Source organism: Mobula hypostoma, chromosome 8 (assembly GCF_963921235.1).
Source record: "Mobula hypostoma chromosome 8, sMobHyp1.1, whole genome shotgun sequence".
In the NCBI taxonomy this organism is placed as follows: Eukaryota; Metazoa; Chordata; class Chondrichthyes; order Myliobatiformes; family Myliobatidae; genus Mobula; species Mobula hypostoma.
Window position 1 is genome coordinate 144,182,354 of NC_086104.1, and position 27,851 is coordinate 144,210,204.

Consider the following 27,851-nt stretch of genomic DNA (forward strand, 5'->3'; position numbering starts at 1 on the left):
CGAGATCCACGCCCCACCCCCCACCCCTGAACTTGATTGATTACAAACCCAGAGACATCCAATGCTCCTCATATGTCAAACCGCCTTCCCTTGCCTCAGGCAAAGCCTGCCACATCATCATCACAACCCAATGATCTCATCCCCTCTCTGGTTCCAAAGCCAACAGAACAAAGTCTGTTTCCATCAGCAGCCAGCCTCCCACAAATAGAGATGGTCCTTCCCATCTGCTAATGAGGCGTCAAACTCAAGCCTCACTTGCCCTATCTAATGAATAGGACGAACCAGTAAGGCACGCCACAGGAGCCGGGAGATGCCTTCAGTGCTCCTACCCCACTGTGTGCCCTCAAACAACACCCCTGAGAGTGCAAACACCAGAGATTCTGCAGATGCTGGATATCTTCAGCAAAACACACACAAAACGCCAGAGTAACTCAGAAGTCAGGCAGCATCCGTGGAGGGAAATGACCAGTAAATGTTTCAAGCCAAAAACCTTCATCAGCACTGGAGATGGAGTGGAGGGGGTGGGGGGCAGAAAGCAGATGAGGGGGTTGGGAGAAGTACAAGCTGGTAGATGATGGGTAAGGGGGAAGGTGTGTAGATGGGAGAAGGAAGGGGGGATGGGAGGTAATTATTAAGAGATAAAAGGCTGAAGAAGGAGAAATCTAATAAGAGAGGACAGAAGCTAGAGAATAAGTCCCACTCTGCCAGTTTCTTCAAGTGGCATGAACAACTCTAGTCCTTCCTCAGTGAAAGAACACGATGGCCACCAAAGACTCTTCTCCCTAGTCTACAAACGTTTGTACTTCCAGACCCTTCTCTTCTCCAGGGCCCCAATGACCTGCCCATCGGCACCCTCCGATTCCCCACATTTCCTCCCCTTGTTCCACTGCCCTGTCCTATTGGGTTCCTCCCCCTTCAGTATTTTATCTCTCCCACCTATTACCTCCCAGCTTCTCACATCGCTCCTCCCCCTGCCCCCCACCCCAGTGACCCACCTTCTCCATCATCTGGTCTCACTTATCACCTACCATCTTGTACTCCATCCCCCTCCCCGCACTTTCTGCCCCCTTCCTTTCCGGTCCTTTTCGGCCTAAAACGTTGACTGCTTATCCCCCTCCATAGATGCTGCCTGGCCCGCCGAGCTCCTCCAGTATTTTCTGTGCGTTACCCCTGACAGCAAATTATCTCACCGTTGCTGGTGGGATCTCACTGTGCACTGACTGGTCATTGGGATCCCGAAGTTACCCTCCCAATGGAAGCCTGAGGATCGGGAAGGGTGCAGGCTCCTTGCCCCGACCCGGCTGTCTCCCTGGTACCTCGAGGGGGCTGAGGAGGGGATGGCCTTACCCGCTTGTCGATGTCCCGGTGCTGCAGCTGGATGAAACGGGCGCTGATCGCCGCGATGTAGCTCTGCTGGTTGGCGAACGCCACTCTGCCCGCTCCTTTGGGGTACTTCAAATCGGGGTCAGTGTCAATGCCAGCGTAGCAAACGCCCCCGTAAAGCTGGTCCATGATCATCGCCAGCTCCACTGCAAGAGGAAGAACGCGGTGTCATCCAGGGTAACCTCCCCAACGTAGTACCCATCATAACACAGCGTGCAAAGTGCTGGAAGAACTCGGGGTCCTGCCATCGGACAGGAGCCTTGGATCCCACAGCACAAGGTTCAGTAAGATTTATTACCCCTCAAACATCAGGCTTCTGAGGCAGAGTGGGTAACTTCACTCACCACAACTCTGAAATGATTCCCTACCAGCAGACACACTTTGAAGGACTCTTTACAACTCATGTTCTCAGTATTATGTTTCATTTGCACAGTTTGACCTCTTCTGCACAGTTGTGCTTGTTAATCTTTGTTTATGTATGTTTTTCATAAAATTCTATTGTATTTCTTTTTTCCCCTTAAAATATCTGCAAGAAAATGAATCTCTGGGTAGAATACGGTGACACACAAGTGTTTGGATAGTAAACTTACTTTGAAATTAGAGCAACTGTGGGAAGGAAGTGGGCAATCCTTCATCTGGGCCGAGGGATGGAGGGGCACCAGGGGGAGGTAGGCTGAGGGGAGGGGGAGGGGAGGAGGTGGGTGGGAGAGAGGGGAGGAGAGCGGCAGATGGAGGAAGGGTGGGTGGGAGAGAGGGGAGGAGAGAGGCAGATGGAGGAGGGGTGGGTGGGAGAAAGGGGAGGAGAGAGGCAGATAGAGGAGGGGTGGGTGGGAGAAAGGGGAGGAGAGGGGCAGATGGAGGAGGGGTGGGTGGGAGAGAGGGGAGGAGAGGGGCAGATGGAGGAGGGGTGGGTGGGAGAGAGGGGAGGAGAGGGGCAGATGGAGGAGGGGTGGGTGGGAGAGAGGGGAGGAGAGGGGCAGATGGAGGAGGGGTGGGTGGGAGAAAGGGGAGGAGAGAGGCAGATGGAGGAGGGGTGGGTGGGAGCAAGGGGAGGAGAGGGGCAGATGGAGGAGGGGTGGGTGGGAGAGAGGGGAGGAGAGGGGCAGATGGAGGAGGGGTGGGTGGGAGAGAGGGGAGGAGGGGTGGGTGGGAGAGAGGGGAGGAGAGGGGCAGATGGAGGAGGGGTGGGTGGGAGAGAGGGGAGGAGAGAGGCAGATGGAGGAGGGGTGGGTGGGAAAGAGGGGAGGAGAGAGGCAGATGGAGGAGGGGTGGGTGGGAGAGAGGGGAGGAGAGAGGCAGATGGAGGAGGGGTGGGAGGGAGAGAGGGGAGGAGAGAGGCAGATGGAGGAGGGGTGGGTGGGAGAGAGGGGAGGAGAGGGGCAGATGGAGGAGGGGTGGGAGGGATGTGAGAAGGTCACCTTGCTGAGGCTGAAAACTGAATAAGTCTAAAATTTATTAAAATGCAGACTGTAAATTGGAGAGGTTTGGCTTTGATGAAGAATCAATGTCGTACAAAGTTAACTCTTTCTCCTTCCACAGATACTGCCTGACCCGCTGAGTGTTTCCGGCATTCTGTCTTTTTATTTCCAACAGATTCCTCGGTGATTATCACAAGAAAACTTGCTGCAAAGTGCTGTGGACAATTATATCTCATACTTCCTGCCTAGACTTCTAAATTTCCTGCAAATCACAGTGTAGCAGATGAATAAATACAAGATGGAGACAGAAGACACGGCAGATGCTGGAACCTGAAGCAAAATATGAGATGCTGGAAAAACCCAATGGGTCAGGCAGCATCTGTGGGGAGCGGTGGGCTGAGGGAGAATGGACAATTGGTGTTTTGGGTTGACACCATTCATCTACATTGAAAGATAGAGCGGGAGATAACCATTACAAAAGAAGAGGGTAAGGGCTGGAGCAAATGTTGGCGGGTGATAGATCCCTCCTGTTCAGGTTAAAAGTTGAAAGAATGGCGCCTTCCGTCTCAGCTACCCCAACTTGCTTGGGCCTTTCCAACTCGGCAACCTACCGGCTTTCAGGGGTCTCGGGACCCCCCCAACAAAGACGGTCTTCCTGGGGTCCAGAGGCTGTGACCCATCCAGGACAAAGTCGCTGTCGCTCAGACTCCAGGGTCTGATCTGTACCTGAAGCACAAGAGGAAAGAAAACCAATGAGTAACACAAGCTCTTGCACCAGAGCTGAGGCAGCACAACCTCAGGACGACCCAAAGTACGTGAGGTAAAATTACAGAAACGTTACAGCATAGAAGACCGTCATCAATGCCCTCATCTTGGCTCCTTGAGGAAAAGTACAGTCGATCCTCCTCCCCTTGTATATTGATGGAGAATAGGCCCTTCCAGCCCCACCGAGCAGCACTGGGATTTTTTTAATCCCAGCCTAATCACAGGGTAATTTACAATGACCAATTAACCTACCAACCCGTACGCTTTTGGACTGTGGGAGGAAACCAGAGCACCCACACGGCCACAGGGAGAACGGACAAACTCCTTGCAGGCGGCAGCGGGAATCGAACCCGGTTCGCCAGTACTGTAAAGCACTGTGCTAATCACTAGGCTACCGTGCTGCCCCATTATACTCCCTGCCACTTATCGGATTCCCTTTCGAGAGTCCTGACCGCCTCAGCAGTGGGTTCTGCAACACGACGCGGGGAACAGAGCAGGGGACTTGTGCACAGAAAGCTCCTGAAAACGGCAGGGTGATCACGGAGGTCAAGACAGAGGGGAGTAACCGTCCTGATCTTCTACATAATGGTGCTGTACGCTCTTCTGTGTCACTCAAGAGTGGGCAGAGTCTCAACTGAACAACGGCACCTCAGACAGTGCAGCACTCCCTCAGTCCTGCAGTCTGGTGCTCAGATAGCTGGAGTGCCCATGACAACAGGGCCCCCCACCCCCACCACGTCTGCATCAACCATTAAACGTACAAAAATGCTCATCCCAATTTATTCTCCGCATGCTCTCATCAATTCTCCTCAAATTCTACCACTCAGCAACACAAAGGCCATTTACAGCACCCAATTCACCTCCCAACTCGCATGTCTTTGGGACCTTGGAGGAAAACGGAGCACAGGAAGAACGTGCAAACTCCACTCAGACAGCACCGGAGCTCAGGATCGAACCTGGCTTGCTTGAGCCATGAGGCTGCAGTTCGACTGTCTGTGTTACTGCTGTGCTGATCGTGGCTGGTCCATTTCCCTCTCGACCCCATTCTCCTGCCTTCTCCCCGTAACCTTTCATGCCCCGACTCATCAAGAACCCATCAACCTCTGCCTTAAATACACCCAGTCACCTGGCTTTCACAGCCGCCCCTGGCAACAAATTCCACAGATTCGCCACTCTCTGGCTAAAGGAATTCCTCTTAATCTCGGTTCTAAATGGATGTTCCTCTATTCTAAGCTGTGACTTCTGGTCCTAGACTCCCCCACCATAGAAAACATCCCCTCTATCATGCCCTTTCAACATTCAATTGGTTTCAATGAGTTCCCGCCCTCCCCACCATTCTTCTAAATTCCGGCAAGTAAAGGCCCAGAACCAGAAATCGCTCCTCTTATGATAACCCTTTCATTCCTGGAATCATGTTCGTGAACCTCCTCTAAACCCTCTCCAATGTCAGCACATCTTTTTCTTAACTAAGGGGCCCAAAACTGCTCACAATACTCCAAGTGAGGCCTCACCGGTGCCTTATAGAGCCTCAGCATTACATCCTTACTTTTATATTCTACACCTCTCAAAATGAATGCTAAGATTGCATTTGCCTTCCTCACAACCTGCAAGTTAACCTTTAGGGCATCCTGCACGAGGGCTCCCAAGTTCCTTTGTACCTTGGATTTTTAAAATTTTCTCCCTGATTAGATAATAGTATACGCTTTTATTCCTTCTACCAAAGAACATGACCATACATTTCCTGACATTTTATTCCATCTGCCACCTCCTTGCCCATTCTCCTGTGTCCAAGTCCCTCTGTGGCCTGAGGCTTTATAAGGCACTGGTGAGGCCGCACATTCAGCAGTTTTGGAAGGGTACAATCCTAACAAAAGCAAATGAAGATGTGCAAATGGTCGGCATGGATCTGATGGGCCGAAGGGCCTGGCTGGTGAGGATGAGAGGAGTTCGTAGTAGTAGTAGTAGTAGTAGTACTTTATTGATCCCGGGGGAAATTGGTTTTTATTACAGTTGCACCATAAATAATAAATAGTAATAGAACCATAATAGTTAAATAGTAATATGTAAATTATGAAATAAGTCTAGGACCAGCCTATTGGCTCAGAGTGTCTGACCCTCCACGGGAGGAGTTGTAAAGTTTCAAACAACAGGAATTCTGCAGATGCTGGAAATTCAAGCAACACACATAAAAGTTGCTGGTGAACGCAGCAGGCCAGGCAGCATCTCTAGGAAGAGGTGCAGTCGACGTTTCAGGCCGAGACCCTTCGTCAGGACTAACTGAAGGAAGAGTGAAGTTGTAAAGTTTGATGGCCACAGGCAGGAATGACTTCCTATGACGCTCTGTGCTGCATCTCGGTGGAATGAGTCTCTGGCTGAATGTACTCCTGTGCCCACCCAGTACATTATGTAGTGGATGGGAGACATTGTCCAAGATGGCATGCAACTTGGACAGCATCCTCTTTTCAGACACCACCGTCAGAGAGTCCAGTTCCATCCCCACAACATCAGTGGCCTTACGGATGAGTTTGTTGATTCTGTTGGTGTCTGCTACCCTCAGCCTGCTGCCCCAGCACACAACAGCAAACATGATAGCACTGGCCACCACAGACTCGTAGAACACCCTCAGCATCGTCCGGCAGATGTTAAAGGACCTCAGTCTCCTCAGGAAATAGAGACGGCTCTGACCCTTCTTGTAGACAGCCTCAGTGTTCTTTGACCAGTCCAGTTTATTGTCAATTCGTATCCCCAGGTATTTGTAATCCTCCACCATGTCCACACTGACCCCCTGGATGGAAACAGGGGTCACTGGTACCTTAGCTCTCCTCAAGTCTACCACCAGCTCCTTAGTCTTTTCACATTAAGCTGCAGATGATTCTACTCACACCATGTGACAAAGTTTCCTACCGTAGCCCTGTACTCAGCCTCATCTCCCTTGCTGATGCATCCAACTATGGCAGAGTCATCCAAAAACTTCTGAAGATGACAAGACTCTGCACAGTAGTTGAAGTCCGAGGTGTAAATGGTGAAGAGAAAGGGAGACAAGACAGTCCCCTGTGGAGCCCCAGTGCTGCTGATCACTCTGTCCGACACACAGTGTTGCAAGCACACGTACTGCGGTCTGCCAGTCAGGTAATCAAGAATCCATGTTACCAGGGAAGCATCCACCTGCATCGCTGTCAGCTTCTCCCCCAGCAGAGCAGGGCGGATGGTATTGAACGCACTGGCAAGTCAAAAAACATGACCCTCACAGTGCTCGCTGGCTTGTCCAGGTGGGCATAGACACAGTTCAGCAGGTAAACGATGGCATCCTCAACTCCTAGTCGGGGCTGGTAGGCGAACTGGAGGGGATCTAAGTGTGGCCTGAACATAGGCCGGAGCAGCTCCAGAACAAGTCTCTCCAGGGTCTTCATGATGTGGGAGGTCAATGCCACCGGTCTGCAGTCATTGAGGCCGCGGGGGCGCAGCGTCTTCGGCACAGGGATGAGGCAGGACGTCTTCCACAGTACAGGAACCCTCTGGAGCCTCAGGCTCAGGTTGAATACATGGCGAAGTATTCCACATAGCTGAGGGCCACAGGCTTTGAGCACCCTGGTACTGGCACCGTCCGGTCCTGCAGCCTTGCTTGGGTTGAGATGTTTCAGCTGTCTTCTCACCTGTTCAGCTGTGAAGCCCATCATGGTGGTTTCATGTGGGGAAGGGGTATAGTCATGAGAGCAGGGTGGGGGACTGTAAGGAGGGGTAGGAGGGGAGAGTGGAATATGTGTTGGTTGGGGGCCGACAACAGATGGCTCATGTGGGGGATGGGCAGGGGCCACAATGTCAAATTTGTTAAAGAACAGGTTAAGTTCATCGGCCCTGTCCACACTGCCTTCCGCTCCTCACGATAGAGCTGTACAAGATATTAAGAGGAATAGATAGAGTGGATAGCCAGCACCTCTTCCCCAGGGCACCACTGCTCAGTACAAGGGGACATGGCTTTAAGGTAAGGGGTGGGAAGTTCAAGGGGGATATTAGAGGAAGGTTTTTTACTCAGAGTGGTTGGTGCATGGAATGCACTGCCTGAGTCAGTGGTGGAGGCAGATACACTAGTGAAGTTTAAGAGACTGCTAGACAGGTATATGGAGGAAGTTAAGGTGGGGGGTTATATGGGAGGCAGGGTTTGAGGGTCGGCACAACACTGTGGGCCAAAGGGCCTGTAATGTGCTGTACTATTCTATGTTCTATGTTCTGTCGTGTATCACACTACGCCTCTCAGCCAGCTCTCAGGGGGCAATTATCTCCCTACAGTCTTTTGTCTACACCAGGGATAAATTATAACCTGGTACCCTACTTGCACTTCCCTGGGATGTGACAGAATACTGGAGCACACAAGAAAAACCAATGTAGTCGCTGGAAAAACATGCAACTTCCAATCCTGAATGTTTTTACAACCTTCCTTCCTTCCCGGAAAATTGAGCTTGTATGTCTTTTTTCTCTCTGGCATCGTACCTTTTCTCAAAGGGAATGGGTTTGGTCAACCTCAGACCAGTGCAGACATGCCATTGTGAAATTCTTGTTACCCCATGCCAACACTGTAAGGTATGGATCCATTCCTTTTTGAGCAATGACCCCCCCCCCCACTTTAGCACTATGTATTCATCTGCAGTCTTTGCACGTGCACTGCTCTCTCTCTCTCTCGCTGCAATGCGAATACACCAGTTAAAGCCATCTCCCGCAAGCGTGCTTTTATTTAATCGATGCATAGTTGTGCACAGACACAACAAATTGGCGATGGGCACGAACCTGAATGTCAGAAAACGTCACCAACGGCACTGACAGTTATGGGACGACGCAGCGCGAGTTAAATAGCACGAGAAGGCGGTCACAGTCGCTAACAAACGTGTGAGTACAGTGCATAGTAACAGTGAGAGATGCGCTGAATTAAAGTCAAAATAACATGGTGATGTTCAGTCGGGAAAGTTGATGAATTTGTTAGTGCTAATGAAGGCCGGGAGTTGTATATCAAGAGGGTGGAACTATATTGTAACGCGAACAACATGAAGGAGCAAAAAAAAAATACCACACCTACACTTCTTAGCTTAATCGGACCAAGAACGTACAGTCTCTGATGCATCCAGCAGGCAAGATGTTTGACAAAATTGTTACAATTTTACAAAATCGCTCGAGCCCTAAACCATGGGTAATAGCTGAGAGATTTGGATTTTACAAAAGGAATCAGTCAAAGGGTGAAGGCCTTTCTGAATACACTGCAGAACTGCACAAAATTTCCCAGTACTGTGACTTTAGAGATGGACTTGCTGATGCATTAAGGGACAGGCTTGTATGTGGCATGCATGGTCAAAACACTCAAACAAGGCTACTGGCAGAAAGAGACTCAACTTTAGAACAGGTACTGACCATTGCAAAATCGTTAAAGACTGCAGCAAAGGATGGAGCAGAACTACAGAAAAGGAGGTTAGAATGTGAAAAGCACTAAATGTTTCTGAATGGTGCAAAAAAGCAAAAAAATTTATCCACATGGCAAAACCTCCCATGATGCAAATAACTGTTGGTTCAAAGAAAAAGTCTGCATGAAGTATCACAGACAAGGTCACAGACAGAATGTGCAAAGCAGACAAAAAGCACAACCGAGTGAAAAGTTTCAAACACAAAGCTAAGCAGATGCATAAAGTTACCAAATGTAAAGCAGAATCAGACAACATAAGAGTCTCACAAAGGAACTGACATGCCTAGAAATGCATAGTATAACTGAAGCAGATCACAAAATCGTTTGGATCGCGATAGATGTGTCTGGTGTAAAACTGAAAATGGAGCTAAATACGGAGTCAGCTTTGTCCATAACTCCAGAGGCCAACTACAACAGGTAGCACTAACCAGAGAACGTCACAGCTCCTTAATGCTAATGTAGAAGTGTTTGAGAAGGGTATTGGTAAACTCAAAGGCATGAAGAATTGAACTGGATGAAGCAGCAACACCAAGATTCCATAAAGTACATCCAGTGCCTTACACCCTATGTCTTCAAGTGGATGGTGAATTGCAGAGCTTAGAGGTATCTGGAATTCTCTACAGGGTTAAGTGGAACGACTGGGCCACACCCATTGTCCTGGTGATCAAGGAATGGAAGGCTAGAGCCATTAGCATATATGGGGATTTCAAGGTGAGCATCAACTCGGTGCTGAGTACTGTGCAGTATCTCCTGCCACAAATAGAAGACATTTTTGCATCTTTGGCAGGTGGGGAGAACTTTTCAAAGTTTGACTTGTCACAAGCCTATCTGCAAATGAAGATAGAAGAATCAAGCAGGAAGTGCCTCACAATCAACACTCACGAGGGACTGTTCCATTACAATTGTCTTGTATTTGGTGTCACATCAGCTCCAACCATTTGGCAAAGAGCAATGGGCCAAGTGCTCCAAGATATCCCAGGAACACAATGTTACCTCGATGGCATCATCGTGACTGGCAAAAATGATGAAGAGCACATCCAAGACCTTGGTGAAGGGCTTACCAGGCTGATTGAGTATGGTCTGCACGCAAAGAGAGAGAAATGTGAGTTTTTCAAGAATGAAATCTCATATTGTGGTCATGTCATTTACAAGCATGGGTTACTTAAGTCACAAGAGAAGACTGAAGCAGTGCTACAGGCACCCAAACCAGAGAATGTGTCACAGCTCAGGTCTTTCTTAGGTACTACCACCGATTTCTCCCAAACATTGCCACAGTGCTGCATCTATTGAATGCACTGTCACAGACAGGAGCAAAGTGGGAATAGTCAGAAAGGTGTGAAAAAGCATTCAAGGAAACAAAGAGACTAATAACATCCGGTGAACTGCTCACCCATTATGACCCATCCCTGCCCATCAGACACACAGTCCTTATGGGATTGGAGCCATTTAGTCACACATTATGAAAGATGGATCTAAGCGTTCAATTGTGTTTGCTTCAAGATCACTGACAAGCACAGAATGCAGTTATGCACAGGTCAATTAAGAGGCCCTTAGTCTAGTATGGGGAATAAAGAAGTTCCACCACTACCTCTATGGACAAAAGTTTATGCCAGTGACAGATCACCAGCCCCTTGTGTCCATTTTGAATCCCAGGAAGGGAATTCCAGTGATGACTGCTACCCGGTTACAACATTGGGCTCTATTCCTAGGAGACCACTCTTATTACATAGAGTTCAATGGCACCAAACAACACAGCAATGCTGATGGCTTGTCACATCTTTCACTATTAGTGACTGAAGAAAAGTCTTCATACTGTAACCCAGCAGATGTGTTCCACACATCGGTGGACCAGTTGCCAGTGACAAATTTCGTAACACAAAGGTAAACGAGGAATGACCCGACACTGTCAAAGGTCTAAGAAATCACCATGCAAGGATGGCCAGCTCATGGTAACCCTGTTTCCAGAGTTCTCAGTGAGACGAGTCCAACTGTCAGCATGTCAAAGAACAATGATGTGAATGGATCTCGTGTTGTGGTTCCCTCTAAACTGTGTATCAGAGTGTTAGAGAATCTGCATGAAGGACACAGGTACAGTCAAGATGAAGAGTCTTGCCTGAAGCTATGTGTGGTGGCCAGGAATAGATAAACAGATTGAAGACTTGGCCAAAAGCTGTTCGGGGTGCCATAAAGTTCAAAGTGCAGCCCCACAGGCACCTTTGCACTCTTGGGAGTGGCCGTCTTTACCACAACAAAGAGTGTGCATTGACTTTGCTGGGCCATTCATGGACTCCATGGTTCTGATTGCAGTGGATGCTCATTCGAAGTGGCCGGAGGTTATACCAATGAAGTCAACCACCTCAGCACAGACTGTTCCCGCTCTGAGAACCATCTTCACCAGAAATGGCTTCCCAGAACAAACTGTGGGTGACAACGGACCACAAGACACGTCAAAAGAATTCCAACTGTTTATGAAGAAAAATGGCATCTGACATTTCAAGTCAGCTTCTCACCACCCAGCAATGAATGGGTTAGCTGGAAGGTTTATCCAAACCTTCAAGAAGCCCATTAAAGTGATGGACAAGGAGGACAATTCTCTGCAGCACAAAGTGGACAACTTCCTTTATGTATTTCAGAACACTGTTCATGCGATGACAAATCAAACACCTGCAATGCTGTTCATGAGGAGGAATCTGAGATCTCGCATAGACCTCCTGAAACCAGACCTCCAGAGGGAAGTACGGAATAAACTGTTCAGCCAGTTGCCAAGTGAAACAGCAAGGGGCTTCAAAAATTGGAGAGGAAGTCTTGGCGCGTAATTACCATGAAGACAAGTGGACACCTGGTAGGACAGCTACAAGAACTGGACCACTGATGTACACAGTGGATGTTGGAGATCAGACGTTGAGACATCATGTGGCCAGACACTGGATGCTCAACCGAAGGAGACACCCGACAAGATGGACATGTTACAGTCACTGGACCTACCTCTCAGTGATGATCATGTCATTGACACCAACATGACATCAGGAACTGAGAACTTTGGATCTGTGGAGTGATATCTGGTTTGGTAGGTGTCTTGTCTGAGACAGAGGCACTATCTTGAAAGAAACAGAGCGCTGTCCAAAATACTGAACCTTTAGAACTGTGAATTTAGTCACGGACCGTTACTGTGAAAACATCCACGAGGAAATCTGCAGATGCTGGAAATTCAAGCAACGCACACAAAATGCTGGTGGAACGCAGCAGGCCAGGCAGCATCTATAGGAAGAGGTACAGTCGAGGTTTCGGGTCGAGACCCTTCGTCAGGACTAAAAGCATGTTTGTTTGTTTATTTTTATTTCTTTGTTTATTGTGAAAGCATGCTTATTTGGCTTATGAAAGGAAAACTGAGTGTTTTGTACATATACAGTTTTATGTTCCATTAATCTAAAGGGGGAGGAAGTGTAATCTATGGACCTATTTCTTTCAGAGCAATGAACCCCCCCCCCCCCCAGCACTACGTATTGATCTGTTGTCTACGGGTGCATAGTGTTCTCTCTCTCTCTCTGCAATGTGAATACACAAGTTAAAGCCATCTTCCATGTGCATGCTTTTATTTAATCGATATGTAGCTGTGCGTAGACACAACAAACAGTAAACATCTAGAGGGCAACCAACAGGAAGGACAACTACTGGACCATGTCATACACAGTGCCCAACATCAACACCCTGACTCGTTTCCTCATTATCATTCTTTCCACCAGGAAATCAACAAGGACGAGAGCAGAAGGCGAGCGGGAATTCATCGCTGTCTCCCTCTCCCACTCACTCGCTGCTGCTGGAGTCTTGGGTCTTTGGCAAGGTTTGATCAGCGTGGTTTGTGGATTGGATTCGTTTTTAAGAGGACTCTGCAGTTCACGTTATACGTGTTTCTTGTTGCTTCTTTTTTTTCCATTACTAATTTTTACTAATTTTTGTGATTTGTGATTCAAGCCGCCTGGCTCTGTGGCCTGTTACCAACAAACAACACAGCGCTAAATTGAACATTCCTAGACTGCTTCAAGGCCTCTGCCATTTGATGTTCAATATTCTGTGTGCTATTTGCTTGTTTTTTTTGCAGTTTGTGGGATTTGTTCTTTTCTTTTGCGTGTTGGGTGTTTGATGACGTCGTTGAACAGGTTCCACGGTGTTTCCTTGTTTCGTGGCTGTCTGCAGGAAGACGAATCACAGGGTTGTGTACTGTGCACATACTTTGACAATACATGTACTTTGGATCTTTTCCCACTATTAGTGAGGACTACCTATTAATGAAGTCTCCATGATTTTGAACATCTTTCCTCTCAGTGGAAAAATACCTCATTATTTCCACCCAAATGTACTCAGCAATTCATTTATAGTGGACAGACAGGAGAATTCTCTTGCTTTGCTGAACACTTAGAATTTACTCAGTGGCCTTTCTATTAGGTACACTTGCTCATAATGCAAATATCAAATCAGCCAATCACATGGCAGCATCCAACGCATAAAAGCATGCTGACATGGTCAAGAGGTTCAGTTGTTGCTCAGACCAAACATCAGAATGGGGAAGAAATGTGATGCAAGTGTCTTTGACCATGATATGATTGCTGGTGCCAGATGGGGTGGTCCGAGTATCTCGGAAAGTGCTGATCTCCTGGGACTTTTGCGCACAACAGTCTCTAGAATTTACAGGGGATGGTGTGAAAAACAAAAATAAAAATCAGTGAGCAACAGTTCTGCGGGAGAAGATGCTTTGTTAATGAAAGAAATCAGAGGAGTCCTGATGAAGGGCCTCAGCCCTAAACATCCACTGCTTACTCTTTTCTACAGATGTTGTCTGCCTGCAGAACTCCTCAGCACTTTGCGTGTGTTCCTCTGAAGTCAGAGGAGGATGGCCAGAATGGTTCAAGCTGACAGGAAGGCAACAGTCACTCAAATAACCATGTGTTACAACAGCGGCGTGCAGAAGAGCATCTCTGAACGCACAACACATTGAACCTTGAAGTGCCGCAGCAACAGACAACGACGAACATAAACTCCTTTTATCAGGTGAGGGGGGTACCTAATAAAGTGGCCACTGAGTGTAATTCCTGGTGGAGTAGGACAAGTGCAATTCCTTCCTGCCTTTCATATGAGAATTGGATAAAGACAACATGAGGAGAAGTGCTTTGTGAAACGGCAAAACTCAATGCATCGAATATAAAAGCAGGGAGTACAAGGTACAGCTTCATTAGACTGGAGATCTGCATGCACTTCTGTCTGCCACATTATAGAAAACATGCAATTACATTGTAGAGCATACAGAGGGACTCACTGGGATGTTGCTTGGGGTGGAGACTGTGAGGAGAAAGTGGATAGGTTAGACTTGTTTGGAGGAGACAAGGGGATAGGCCAAAATTAGGTGTACAAAACTATAAGAGGCTGAGATAAGCTAGAGAGTAAGAAGAAATGTTACAGGGAAATTCAAGGCAGGAGCTCCTAACTTCTTTTTATGCCATTAACCGAGGGGTCTATGGACTCCAGGTTTAAGATAAGGTGCTAGAGGTTTGGGAACAAGCTGATGGAGAATTCTTTCATCCAGAGAGTGGTTGGAATACGGAGCACACGGCCCGAGTGGGTGATGGAAGCAGAGACCCTTGAAGTTTAAGAAGCATCTTGAAGAGATTCAATCAGAAGCCTGTGGATCAAATGCTGGTATACAGGATTAGTGTAGATGGGTATTTTATGGCTGGCATAGAGAGAGTGCCCTGTCTGAGCACTACTCGTCTCCGTGACTTTAATGTGCCAAACAGCCCAAATCTGTGATTTTTGCCAGGACTTAAATCTTATCACTTTCTAGCTAAAAAGCCCCATGGCCTAAAGCCGTTTTGATAACACAAGGGTTTAAAGTCAATTATCAGAATTGTTTCACAACCGTACAGCCTTAGTTATCACCAGCAAGCAATGACACAATATTTCAGCCAATGCCTGACTCAAACAAACTGCCTGACTTAGTCAAGGACATCAGTTCTTTTTAAGATAGTCTTGCAACACATCTCCAAACACTTTTCACAACACCCTTTTGGCACTGGCTGAAACACTCTGCCGTTCTTATTCATTCACAAGCCAGTGATTATTGTCTGTCTGTCAAATCAAGTCAGTCTACTTCTCATGGACTTGGGAGACCACACAGTCTTAGGGTCAAATGGCCCACCATTTACACAGATCTTCAAATTTCCACCAAGGGTTCCCAATCAGCAATCCATGGACCCCTTGGTTAATGGTAAGGATCCATGGCATAAAAAAAAAGTTGGGAACCCCTGACTTAGACTAATCTCACACCATTCCCCCCACCTACCAACATACGCTGCAAGTAACTCACAGCGGCAATTAGCCTACCAAGCAGGTCTTTGAGGTGTGGGAAGAAATCAGAGAACCTGATTATATGAGACAGCAGGTGTCTATAAGGAGTTTGTACGTTCTCCCTGTGATTGCACAGATTTTCTCCCACAGTCCAAAGATGTACCGGTTGGTAGACCTGTGATTAGCCGAGGGTTAAATTGGGGGTTGCTGGGCGATGTGGCTCGAAGGGCCGTCTCCATGCTGCACCTCAACCAATCAATAAATCATTCACTTGATATGTGCCCTTTTGTATGACATGGATGATTGCGGTCTTTGACCATGATTGTACTTGGCAAATTGTTCTACAGGAGTGGTTTGCCATTGCCGTCTTCTGGGCAGTGTCTTTATAAGATGGGTGACCCCAGCCGTTATCAATACTCTTCAGAGATTGTCTGCCTGGTGTCAGTGGTCACATAACCAGGACTTGTGATGTGCACCGGCTGCTCGCACGACCATCCGCCACCTGCTCCCGTGGTGTCACGTGACCCTGAATGCAGGTCTGAGCAGGTGACACGCCGTGCCTAAGGGCTACCTGCAGGCCAGCAGAGGGAAGGAGCGCCTTACACTTCCTCTGGTAGGGAGGGAGGGAGCCAATGAACAAGATGATGGAAGAACTCAGCGGGTCAGGCAGCATCAGACAAACTAGCAGCTCGTGTATGTTGTTGTTCAGTTGTTAAGTCGAGTCAGACTCTTTGTGATCTCATGAACTCCTGCACACCAAGCCTTTTTGTTGGAAACTCCCTCTAAGATCCCCCAAGGTCATACGCATTGTCTGAGTAATATCATCTATCCATTGTTGTCCTCTCCTTCTTTTACCTTCTGCTTTACCTAACATGAGAGTTTTCTCCAGGGAATCCTGTCTTCTCAAGATGTGGTCAAAATATTTGAGCTTTTGTCTCATAATCAAGCCTCCTAGTGAGCAGTCTGGCTGTATTTCTTCAAGAATTGACTTGTTAGATCCTCGTGCTGTCCAATAAACTCTTAACACTTTTCTCCAGCATTCAAGTTCAAAGGCGTCGATTCCTTTGTATTCAGCCTTACTAACAGTCCAGCTCTCACAGCCATACATCACAGCTGGAAATAACATAGACTTGACTATACGGATCTTCGTAGACAATGTTATGTCTCTACTCTTCAGTATTTTATCTAAATTTGCCATTGCTGTCCTCCCCCAGAAGAAAGTGCCATTTAATTCTGTGGCTGCAGTTACTTTCTATACAAATCTTTGAACCAAGGAGGTCAAAATCCTTCGCTGTTTCCACTTACTTTCCATGGAGTTAACAGGGCTGGTCAATGTAATCTTGGTTTTCATCTAGCTGCTTGTTAAACGTGAAAATACCTGCCTCCACCACATCCAGATTCCAATCACATTCTGTGCAAAAAAAAATTCCCCCTCAGATCCCTTCTGAAAATCCAAACTCTCATCTGAAAGCTATGTCCTTCATGTCCAAGATAAAACTAAAACTTCACATCCAAGCTAACCATCACGAGTAAAAGATGGTTACTGACCAACACTTTCTATCCCACTTAATAAACTTCCACACCTCAGTCAGCTCACCCCTCAGCCCTCTGCTCCAAGGGAAAACAGACCCAGCCTATTGAATCCCTCCTCATAACAGGAGGACAACACAGCGACTCAAACACCAAGTTCTGCAATAGGTTCTGACTGTGTCGCGGCACAGCAGTGAAACTTCAATGTACAGAAAGACAAGAGGCTACACAGAATCAGGTTTAATATCATCGGCAGAAGTCGTGAAATTTGTTAACTTTGCGGCAACAGTACAATGCAATACATAATAATAGAGAACAAAACTGATTTATAGTAGGTTATGTATTAGCTAAATTAAATAGGTTGTGCAAAAAAAATAGAAAATAGTTAAATGTAGTTATTAGTGCAAAAAATAGAAATATAAAAGTAGTGAGGGCGGCGTTAGGGGATTCAATGTCCATTCAGAAATCGGATGGTGGAAGGGAAGAAGCTGAGTCACTGAGTGTGTGCCTTCAGACTTCCTTACAGCATTCCTGATGTGAAGAGGGCATGTCCAGGGTGGTGGGAGGATCCTTAATGATGGATGCCACTTTTCTGGGGCTCCACTCCTGGAAGATGTCCTGGATACCCAAGGGGGCAAGTGCCCATGGTGGAACGGACTGGGTTTGCAACTCTCTGCAGCTCAATTCGATCCTGTGCAGTAGCCTCCGCCCCCTCCATACAGAGTGATGGACTCAGCCAGTTCCATCACAGATACAGCTCGCCCCATAGTCCAGGACATCTACAAAAGGCAGTGCCTCAGGAAGGTGACACCCATCACTAAAGACCCATATTACCTGGCTGTACGCCCTCTTCATTGCTGCCAGCAGGCAGCAGGTACAGGAGCCTCAAGGTTCAACAAGGGCTTATCCCCACTGCCATCAGGTTCTTGAACCGATTTGAAAATCCCTAATTTTACCTCAGGTTATATTTCTGTTTCTCTCAACTTATGCCTATTTTGGTATGTATAATTTATGCTAATTTATGTTATTTTATGTTTACCTATGCTTGTACTGTACCATGCTGATGCTGCAAAAAGCAAGTTTTCATGGCACTTATACCAAATACATGCATGTCTATGACAACAAACTTGAAGTGTTAGCGGCAAGTCTCACTCACCGGTTTGTCCTTAACCGTGCGGCTAGAAACGTACAAGTAGAGTTTACCGTCATCTTGATAACAGGCGTCAATAAGAACCTGAACTGAACACTCTTCCTGAAACAGCAGAAAAGCATAACCTGCAAAACCAACAGGAATCAGTCAATGACACTAACAGCTTGATTTGCGACTTAATTACAATGTCAGTTTTAAAAATTGTGTTAAGTCCAAAGTAATTATTATTTTCATGTCCAAAGAACAGAGACAGGAATTCCAATTCAAGATTGCTTAATGTCATTTCCAGTACCCAAGTGTATAAGGACAGCAAAATAATTCTCACACTGGATCCAATGCAGCACAAAGATAACAAGATAAAGAACACAATAATATTAAAAAAACACAATAAATATAAATATGCAAAGTAACTAATATACATAGATTGTTTGTATAGTATTGTGTAGAAGTCCTAGGCACATAAGTATAGCTAGGGTGCCTAAGACCTTTGCGGAGTACTGTATTTGTCAACATGGAGCACAGAGTGAGCTTGTAAACTTGGCGGGAGCAAATGATACTGGGAGGGTGGAGCATCGCAGGACGGGTGGCAGAGAAAGAGTGCCAGGGGCAGGGGGTGGCATGGGTGCAGACACATCTAACCCTGAGACACCAGGCAAGGTCATTTGATTCCAAACAATTGGTTTATTGATTATTATGGAATGTGTCTCTGGTACTTCCCGCTCTCTCCTCTCTCCCCAACCATGATTCCCCTCTCCCTGCCCCCTTCCCACTCTGTCCACAACAGTGACGAATAAAAGAATCACATTTATCATCACTCATATATGTCAAGAAATTTGGGTTTTTTTGCAGCAGCAGTACAGTGCAATGCCTAAAATTACCACAGTACTGTGGAAAAGTCTTAGGTACTATATATATATGCCCTAGACTTTTACACAGTACTGTATAAATACACAAAACAGCTTATATGCTTAGATTGACTGTGAGTCCATAAAGTGATGCTGTGCAGAGCAGTGGCTGTGCATAGGGTAACTGACAGGAAATGATAAAGCACTTAATCACAAACACAAGAGATTCTGCAGATGCTGGAAAACCAGAGCGACACACACAAAATGCTGGAGGAGCTCAGCAGGTCAGGCAGCATCTATGGAGGGGAATAAACAGTCAACGTTTCGGTCTGAGACCCATCTTCAGGTCTGAGAAGGAAGGGGGGACTGCACCAGAATAAAAAGGGTGGTGGGGGGGGTGGGGAAGGGAGGCGGCTAGCTCGAAGGTGATGTGTGAAGCGAGGTGGGTGGGAAAGGTAAAGAGCTGCAGAAGGAGGAATCTGATAGGAGAGGAGAGTGGACCATAGGAGAAGGGGAACCAAGGGGAGGTGATAGGACGGTGAGGAGAGTTCAGAGGCCAGAGTGGGGAACAGGAGAAAAGGGAACAAAGGATTTTTTTTTTTTTTTTTTAAACAGAAGGAGAAATCGATATTCATGCCAGCATATTGGAGGCTGCCCAGATAGAATACAAGGTGTTCCTCCTCCACCAAGGGTGGCATATGATATATAGTGGTGGTTGGGGGTGTGGAGCAGTGGGTTAGTGGGTGAAGGTATTGATCAGCTTTACTGTTTGGGGAAAAGGAACCATTTTTGAGTCTGGGGGGTTCTGGCGTGGGCGCTAAGTAGCCTCCTCCCCGATGTGAGTGGGACAATCAGTCCGTGAGCAGGATGAGTGGGATCCTACATGATGTATCCGGCCCTTCAAATCCATCAGAGAGGAGAGCTTGCTGCTCCTGTTATCAGGTCTGATTGGAATCGGATGGGCACTGGATTCGTCAGAATAACATGGGAGAACTGGGATTGGAATATCATGGTCACGTACTGAAATTTAATGAAAAGCTTGCCCTGCACACTGTTCATACAGATTAGATTGTTACAGAGCGATTTCAGGTAGAAGAAGGTAAAGCAATAACAATGCAGAATAAAGTCTAACAGCTGCAGAGAACATGCAGTGCAGGTAAACAATAGGGAGCAAGAAATTGACTGTGAAGTCAAGCGTCCATTTTATCAGACTGGGGAACTATTTAGTAGCATAATAACAGTGGGGTCGAAGCTGTCCTTGAGCCTAAAGCTATGGTGCCTTCAGGCTTTTGCATCTTCTGCCCGATGGATGAGAGAAGAAGACAGAATGTTTGGGGCGGATAGAGTCTTTGATTATGCTGGCTGCTTTACTGAGGCAGCAAGAAGTTTGGCTGGTTTCTGTGATGTGCGATTCTCTGAAGATTCCTGCGGTCACAAGCAGAGCAGTTACCATACCAAGTCTTCATACATCCAGATAGGATGCTTTCTACGGTGCATCGACAAAAATTGTTTAAGTGTCGATGGGGACATGCCAGATTTCTTTAGCCTCCTGAGGAATTAGAGGCATTGGTGAGCTTTCTTGGCCATGGCATCTACGTGCTTGGACCAGGATAGGCTGACCGGTGATGTTCCCTCCAAGGAAAATGAACTTCTCAACTCTCAAACTCAACACTATTGATGTAGGCAGGAACATGTGCAACCCTCCCCTTCCTGAAGTCAGTGACCAGCCCTGGTGTTTTCCTGGCATTGAGGGAGAAGTTGTTGTCATGACACTTCCTTCCTGTACTCTGACTCACTGCTCTTTGAGATGGGGTCCACCGCCCTGGTATTGTCTATGAACTTGCAGATGGATTTAGAGCAGTCACGAGTGTACAAGGGGTAGAGTAAAGGCTGAGGAGGGCAACCTTACTGAGCAACAACGTTTGGAATAATCGTGGCAGAGGTGTCATTGCCTATCTTTGCAGATTGCGGTCTGTTGGTCAGGAAGTCTAGGATCAGTTGCAGAGGCCAGTGTTGACCCCCAGGTCCACAGGTTGGTCATGAGTTTGCTTGGAATCATAGCAGTGAAGTTTGAGCCGTACTCACTAAACAGTAGATGAACGTACGGGTGTCGTTACCTGTACACGAGTGTAGAGCCAGAGAAAAATGGCGAGTGCCATAGATCTGTGTTTTGGTTGCATGCAATTTGCAGTGAGTGATGGTTTTCTGGGAGGCTGGAATTACTGTATGCTATGACCAGCCTCTTGAAGCTCCTCATGATGGCAAATGTCAGGGGATATGTTATTTTGCAGTCATTACGGCACCTTATCATGGGCACTGGGATGATAGTGGGTTTCTTAAAGCAAGAAGGAACCACAGACTGAGGCAAGGAGAGATTAAACATGTCTGCAAATACCCCCGCCAACTGATCTGCACAGTATCAGGTCCTTCCCGATGGTAGCCTGTTGCTACCATCAGGGAGGAGGTACAGAAGCCTGAAGACACACACTCAACGATTCAGGAACAGCTTCTTCCCCTCTGCCATTTCTGAATGGATATTGAACCCAGAAACACTAACTCACTACATCTTTATTTCTATTTTTACACTACTTAACTATTTTATAATATATAGTATATATTCACAGTAATTCACAGTTTTTCCCCTTTGTGTATTGCATTGTACTGCTGCCATAAAGACAACAAATTTCACAACATGTGCCGGTGATATTAAACCTGATTCTGTTGCAAGGACACGGGCAGGGACACTATTTGGGTCAAATCCTTTCCACGCATATTGATATTATGACTGCAACGGTGACTGCAGGTACAGATCAGAATGTGGCATCCAGCGACCAAACAGTTCAATTCAACCCAGAGTCACTGCCCCCTGTGGATTTTGGCTTGTGTACTCACGTACAGATATATTTTCTTTCCTCAGTGTTCCCTGTTCACTGCAGTGGGCAGGAGAAATGGGACCAGCAGGGTCTGAGCAATGCATGCGACAGGACGAGGGACGTAGTGCTGGGAGTGACTGGAATGTGACAGAGCATCAAGGCCACGGGCAGCAGCGTTGTGGGATGACAGCATTACGGATTACGGGAGATGCGAGTCCACTCGGGAGTGTGATGGAATAGGATTACTCACATGAGGAGATGTGGAACGTCACCTAAAACACTCAAAAATTTCTACAGAGGTACTGCACAACACATTCGGAGAAGCTGTATCACCATCTGGTATGGGGGGCGGCGGGGGTGGGGGCTACTGCAAAGGACGGAATTAAGATGCAGAGAGTTGTAAAATTAGTCAGCTCCGGTATAGATACTAGCCTCTGTAGTGTCCAAGACATCTTCAAGAAGCAGTGCTTCAGAAAGGTGGCGTCTGTCATTAAAGACCCCCACCACCTAGGACATGCCCTCTTCTCTCATCAGGAAGGAGGTACAGAAGCCCGAAGGCACACACTCAGTGACTTAGAAACAGCTTCTTCCCCTCTGCCATCCGATTTCTGAATTGACATTGCAACCATGAACACTACCTCACTATTATTTTATATCTGGCTTTACAGTATTTAATTTGACTATTTGATATACATGTATATATTACTGTAATTCAGAATTTTTTCCTATATTATTGTGTATTGCATTGTACTGCTGCTGCAAAGTTACCAATTTTCATGATATATGCCAGTGATACTAAACCTGATTCTGCAGTGGACAAACTGAAGGAGGGGTACAGATGAACAAAGTAGGGACGGATTTAGAAAGACGTATTGCATGGAACCAGGCTTTTCAGCTCATTAAGTCTGCGTAGACCACTGTCTAACTTCAAACCAATCTTACACCACTCATATACTCCACACTCCTACCAAATCCATACAAATTCCACCATTTCACTACACAACAGGGACAATTTACAGTGGACAGCTAACCCACTGACCCACACATCTCAGGGACATGGAAAGAAACTCACACGGTCACAGGGAGAATGTGCAAACTCCGCTCATGCCGGCAGCAGAAGTTAGGAATGACCCGTCTCTCCAGCACTGTGTGTCCACGCCACCACAGTGATCCTGAGCAGTGGAGAGGAAGTTCCCATCTATGGAATCTAGAACTAAGGGGGGGGTCACTGTTCAAAAAGTAATTTAAAACAGAAAAGAAGTGGAAGTTTCTCTCTCGGAGGGTCCTGAAACTCTGGAACTCTCTTCCTCAAAACGCCTTTGGAAGCAAAATTGTGAATGTTTTATTTTTCAGTACAAGGCAGAGTTGGAAATATTTGTGATAAGCAAAGGGTGAAGGGTTACCAGAAGCAGGTGAGCGGGAGGAACTGAGGTAATAAATCAGATCGGCCATGGTCTTAGTGAATGGTAGTGCAGGCATAATGGGCCATATGGTCTCCTCCCAGTTCTGGTTCATGTGATGGAGCAGGTATGATTATGAAGTCATCAACTGAATTGAATTCAATTGACCTTAATTCTCACATCCTTCACATACATGAGGAGTAAAAATCTTCACATTGCGTCTCTGTCTAAATGTGCAATGTGCAATCACAGTAATTTGTAATAATTTATAATAAAAAGAGCAGTCAACGTAACATAGAAATACACTCAAATCAGCGAGAGTTAATCAGTCTGATGGCCTGCTGGAAGAAGTGGTCCCGGAGCCTGTTGGTCCTGACTTTTAAGCTGTGGTACCATTTCCCGGATGGTAGCAGCTGGAACAGTTTGTGGCTGGGGTGACTCAGGTCCCCAATGATCCTTCGGGCCCTTTTTTCATACCTGTCTTTGTAAATGTCCTAAGTCGTGGGGAGTTCACATCTACAGATGCCTGGGCTGTCCATACCACTCTGTGCAGAGTCCTGCGATTGAGGGAAGTACAGTTCCCATGCCAGGCAAGTGATACAGCCAGTCAGGATGCTCTCAATTGTGCCCCTGTAGAAAGTTCTTATGATTTGGGGGCCCATACCAAACTTCGTCAAACATCTGAGGTGAAAAGTGTTACAATAGAGTTCTAAGATTGCAAATGATCTGGTCCAACAGAAAGAAAGGGACCTAACGAGATTTGGCAGATGCTGGAAATCTGTTGCAACACACACAAAACGCTGGAGTAACTCATTATGTCAGGAAGCATCTATGGACAGCAATGAACAGTCTGCATTTTTGGCCAAGATCCTTCATCAGGACTGGAAGAAATATTAGGTACTGGTGGGGCAGAGCTTGTAACCAAGGAGTTCCGCTTTGGCTTTCATGATAATCAAGGATCTCTTCCGTCCGGATCATCGTCTCTTCTAACCCCACAAATCAGGCAAGAGATGTAAAAAGCCTGAGAAGACGTTTCACCAGGAGGATTATAACATCAGAAAAGCGCGTTGCCTGGTCTCCCGCTCTCGTTGTTGCAGGAGAGATTTCTCTCTCCCTCACTCGTGAGAGACAGCCTGTCTGAGATACCATAGTGCTGGGATGGATTGTAGTTTTTGATGGACTCTAGACCAAGGTCTCTTTGGGGGGTTTTGCTATTGCTTGCATGGTGAGGGGAGGGAGGTGCTTTTGCTGAAGTGGGGGGAGGATCGATGCTTTTGCTGCTCCTTGTGCATGGGGGGGGTGGGGCTTTGAGGTTTCTCTCATTCATTCTTTTGGGTTTTTCTGTTTCGTGGATGCCCGCAAAGAGTAAGAATTTCAGGATGTATACTGTATACATTCTTTGATATTAAATTGAACCATTGAATCTGGCTTTTATAAAACTCTTGAATGGACATCGTGTTAGAAAGATGAACTCTCGATCTCTGAATCTACCTCGAGATGGCCTTTGAACTTTGTGTCCACCTCCACTGTACTTCCTCCGTAAATGCAATACTATAGGCTACATTTTGTAATTTCTCATTTGTACGACTCTAATGCACTTGTATATGGAATGATCTGTCTGGATGGCATATGCAAACAGGAACTTTTCACTGTATTTCAGTACAATTAACAATAATAAACCAATTATCAATGTTTAATTACAAGAACCTGATGTGCTTGTGAATGCTGACCCTAGGCATAATGTGTAGTTGTGACACACCAGAGACCCCTGGAATAATAGAAAGTTCCATGGCCTCCTCTTGAGCCAAGATGCGGCCACTCTCAGAATGGAGGAGCAACACTTTATATTACATCTGGGTACCCTCCGACCTGATGGCATGAATATCAGTTTTTCCTTCCTGTAAAAAAGTGTTCTCAATATGGCCCCATTCTTTTATTCCCCATTCTGACCTTTTACTTCTTCTCACCCTGGGTCTCCTCCTCATCCCTTTTCACCTACAGACCACTCTCCTCTCCTATCAGATTCCTTCTTCTCCAGCCCTCGACCTTTCCCACCCATCTGGCTTCACCCATCACCTTCCAGCTAGCCTCCTCCACCTCCCCCCCCCCAGCTTTTTATTCTGGCATCTTTCTCCCTTCCTTCTCAGTCCTGAAGGATGATCTAGGCCTGAAACGTCAACTGTTTATTCATTTCTATAGATGCTGCCTGATCTGTTGAGTTCCTCCACTATATTTGTATGCGTTGCATTGCAGGGAATTGCAGGGTACACTGTACAGATAATGGGCAAGAACGTGCCTAAGATAGCAGTTGAATAGGTTAAATATTGAGAAAGCATTTGTAAATTTGGGAAAGTGTAAATTAAAAGGCATAATCCTAAGATTAGGCACGTAGTCATAAAGCACGACAATAACCAAGCAGGGAGTTCAGTGACCCAATAAGCTATAGGTGTTGCGCATTGATTGGATTTTCAAGATGGAGATTGATTGGATTTTGTCTCCTAAGGGCTAAGACTGGTATCGAACTCAGTCTGGAAAATATCAAGGAGGTACAGAGAAGTGACCTTCAGAGCAGCTGTGGGCAGGGAGAAGAACTATCGGCCGATTTAGTCCAATTCCAGGGATTGGATTAATTAGCCAGGGATTCAAAGCCATCACAGCTTCCTACCTCACCCAGACGCCGCCTACTTCATTGATGATGCATTATGCCACAAGCTTCTTTTCACACAGATGAACATACAGCTCACACCTGATGTCAGGTGAGACGTCCTTACCTTTAGGTGGAAAGTAGGATTTACTGCCGGACTTGTGAGGCCAATCAACCATCAGCTGACCAAAGCAGCAGAAAGTGGCGATGATCTCATCTAGACAGAGACAAGAAGGGTGTGAGTTCAAGTCCATTTCTCCCTCACCTCAGCTCCTCTGCTCAGACCACTTCCCGGATTGTCCGGGAGAGCCCGCACTTCAGAACTCTTTCCTGCTCATTGACTCCGTGTCAAACTTTAACTCCGGGGTTGATAAATTTTAGAGTCATAGAGTACTACATGCCAATCTGATTTTCTGTCTAGTCCCATTACAAAGTACATTTATTATCAAAGTATGTATACTATATATAACCTTGGACTTGTCTCCTTACCAGCAGCCATAAAACAAAGAAACCCGATAAAAAAAGACTATCAAATACCAAATGCGCGCAAAAAAAGTGGTGCAAACAATAAAAAGTAAGCATTAACATTCAGAGCTAAATTTCACGAAAGTGAGGTCACAGCCACGAGGCCAGTCGTTACTGCAGCCCGCTAGTTGAAAGCCACAGCCCCAGTTCAGCAGAGAGTTGAGCAAGCCTCACCGAGCAGCGAGCTGAGCACCGGCCAGTTCCTCGGCCTTCAGCCCCAACACCCTGACCTTTTCAATCTGGCCCAGCGCTTAAAGTGGTCACACATCGTCTCGTTCCTCACTTCCAGGCCCGGGTCCTGCCACCCCAGCCCTGCCCCGCTTCGGATCTCCCACTTCAAATCGGATCCCAGTCCCCTTAATTCAGCCCACACACACCACGCTGCAAACGTCCTGCCACTTTAAGACTTCAGTTCACACTGCAAAAATGCCAAGTCATACAGGCAATTCAAAAGCTCATCCCCGAAAAGGAAGTTACAGGCTATCGATTGCAGTGATTGTTTTCAAGAAAAGGTATGATTACTAGAGTAGTCGGTAGTTTTGTTTGCTGTCAGTATGGCAGTACTTTGTTTCACCAGTGCCATCTCAAACTTTCACCTGCGCCCAAGCCATATCCCGCCCCGAACCCCTCTCATCCATGTACCAATCCAAGATTCTCTTAAGTGTTGCAACTGAATCCGTACCACCACTTCCACAGGCAGCTTGTTCCACATTTGCACGACCCGCTGAATGAAGTTCCCCCTCAAATATTTCACCTTTCAACCTCTAGTTCTAGTCTCAGCCAACCTGAGGGGAAAAGCCTGCATGCATTCACCCTATCTGTACCCCTCATAATTGTGGGTACCTCTGTAAGACCTTTCACTCTCCTAAACTCCAGGGAATGAGGTCCCAGCCTCTCCAACCTGTCCCTCCACCTCAGGTTCTCAAGTTCCAGCGATATCCTTGTAATTTTTCCCTGTACATTTTCAAGCTTATTGCTATTTTTTCCTGTCGGTGGGTGGCCAGAACCACACACAATACTCCAAATCAGGCCTCACCACCGTCTTGCACAACTTCAACATAACATCGCAACTCCTGTCCTTGACCTGCGATTCACGAAGTCCAGTTGAGGTGCTGACCCCTGCGGCGCACCGCTAGTCACAGTCTGCCAGTCAGAGAGACAACCATCTACTACTACTTTCTGACTTCTCCTTCAGCTACTAAAAACAAGCAGGATCATACTTCAATGGATGGTAACCCACTTACACAGACTATAAACACAGATTCAACACAACAGGCTGAACAGCCTCCTCCAATTCTTCAACTTCTCCCAATTTAAGCCCCAACACTTGAAAAACAGGCACTGCTTGTGGTCTTTCTGCTAAGCAGAAACGCTCGATCATTTTTAGCTTGTGATCCACTTTTACGCAGATGTATTTAGTGGATTACCATCCATTGAAGTACGATCTTGCTCGTATTTAATAGACGAGCAAGGCCCAGTCTGGAGTGGACGCCAGACAGTTTGCACCGGGAACAGCAGTAGGCCGCCCAGGCC

The 27,851-nt window shown here is 46.8% G+C and overlaps 1 protein-coding gene across 1 annotated transcript in view; it reads right to left on the reverse strand.

Annotated features, from left to right (window-relative positions):
- The window catches only part of LOC134351023 (cytoplasmic polyadenylation element-binding protein 2-like), a 74,293-nt gene that overhangs the window by 9,660 nt on the left and 36,782 nt on the right, over window positions 1-27,851 (reverse strand). The window contains exons 4-7 of the mRNA XM_063057002.1: window positions 25,921-26,010; window positions 18,038-18,156; window positions 3,413-3,527; window positions 1,348-1,529 (exon numbers count right to left, since the gene is read on the reverse strand). Of these exons, the coding sequence (XP_062913072.1) occupies window positions 1,348-1,529; window positions 3,413-3,527; window positions 18,038-18,156; window positions 25,921-26,010 (506 nt within the window). The remainder of the gene's footprint in view (window positions 1-1,347; window positions 1,530-3,412; window positions 3,528-18,037; window positions 18,157-25,920; window positions 26,011-27,851) is intronic.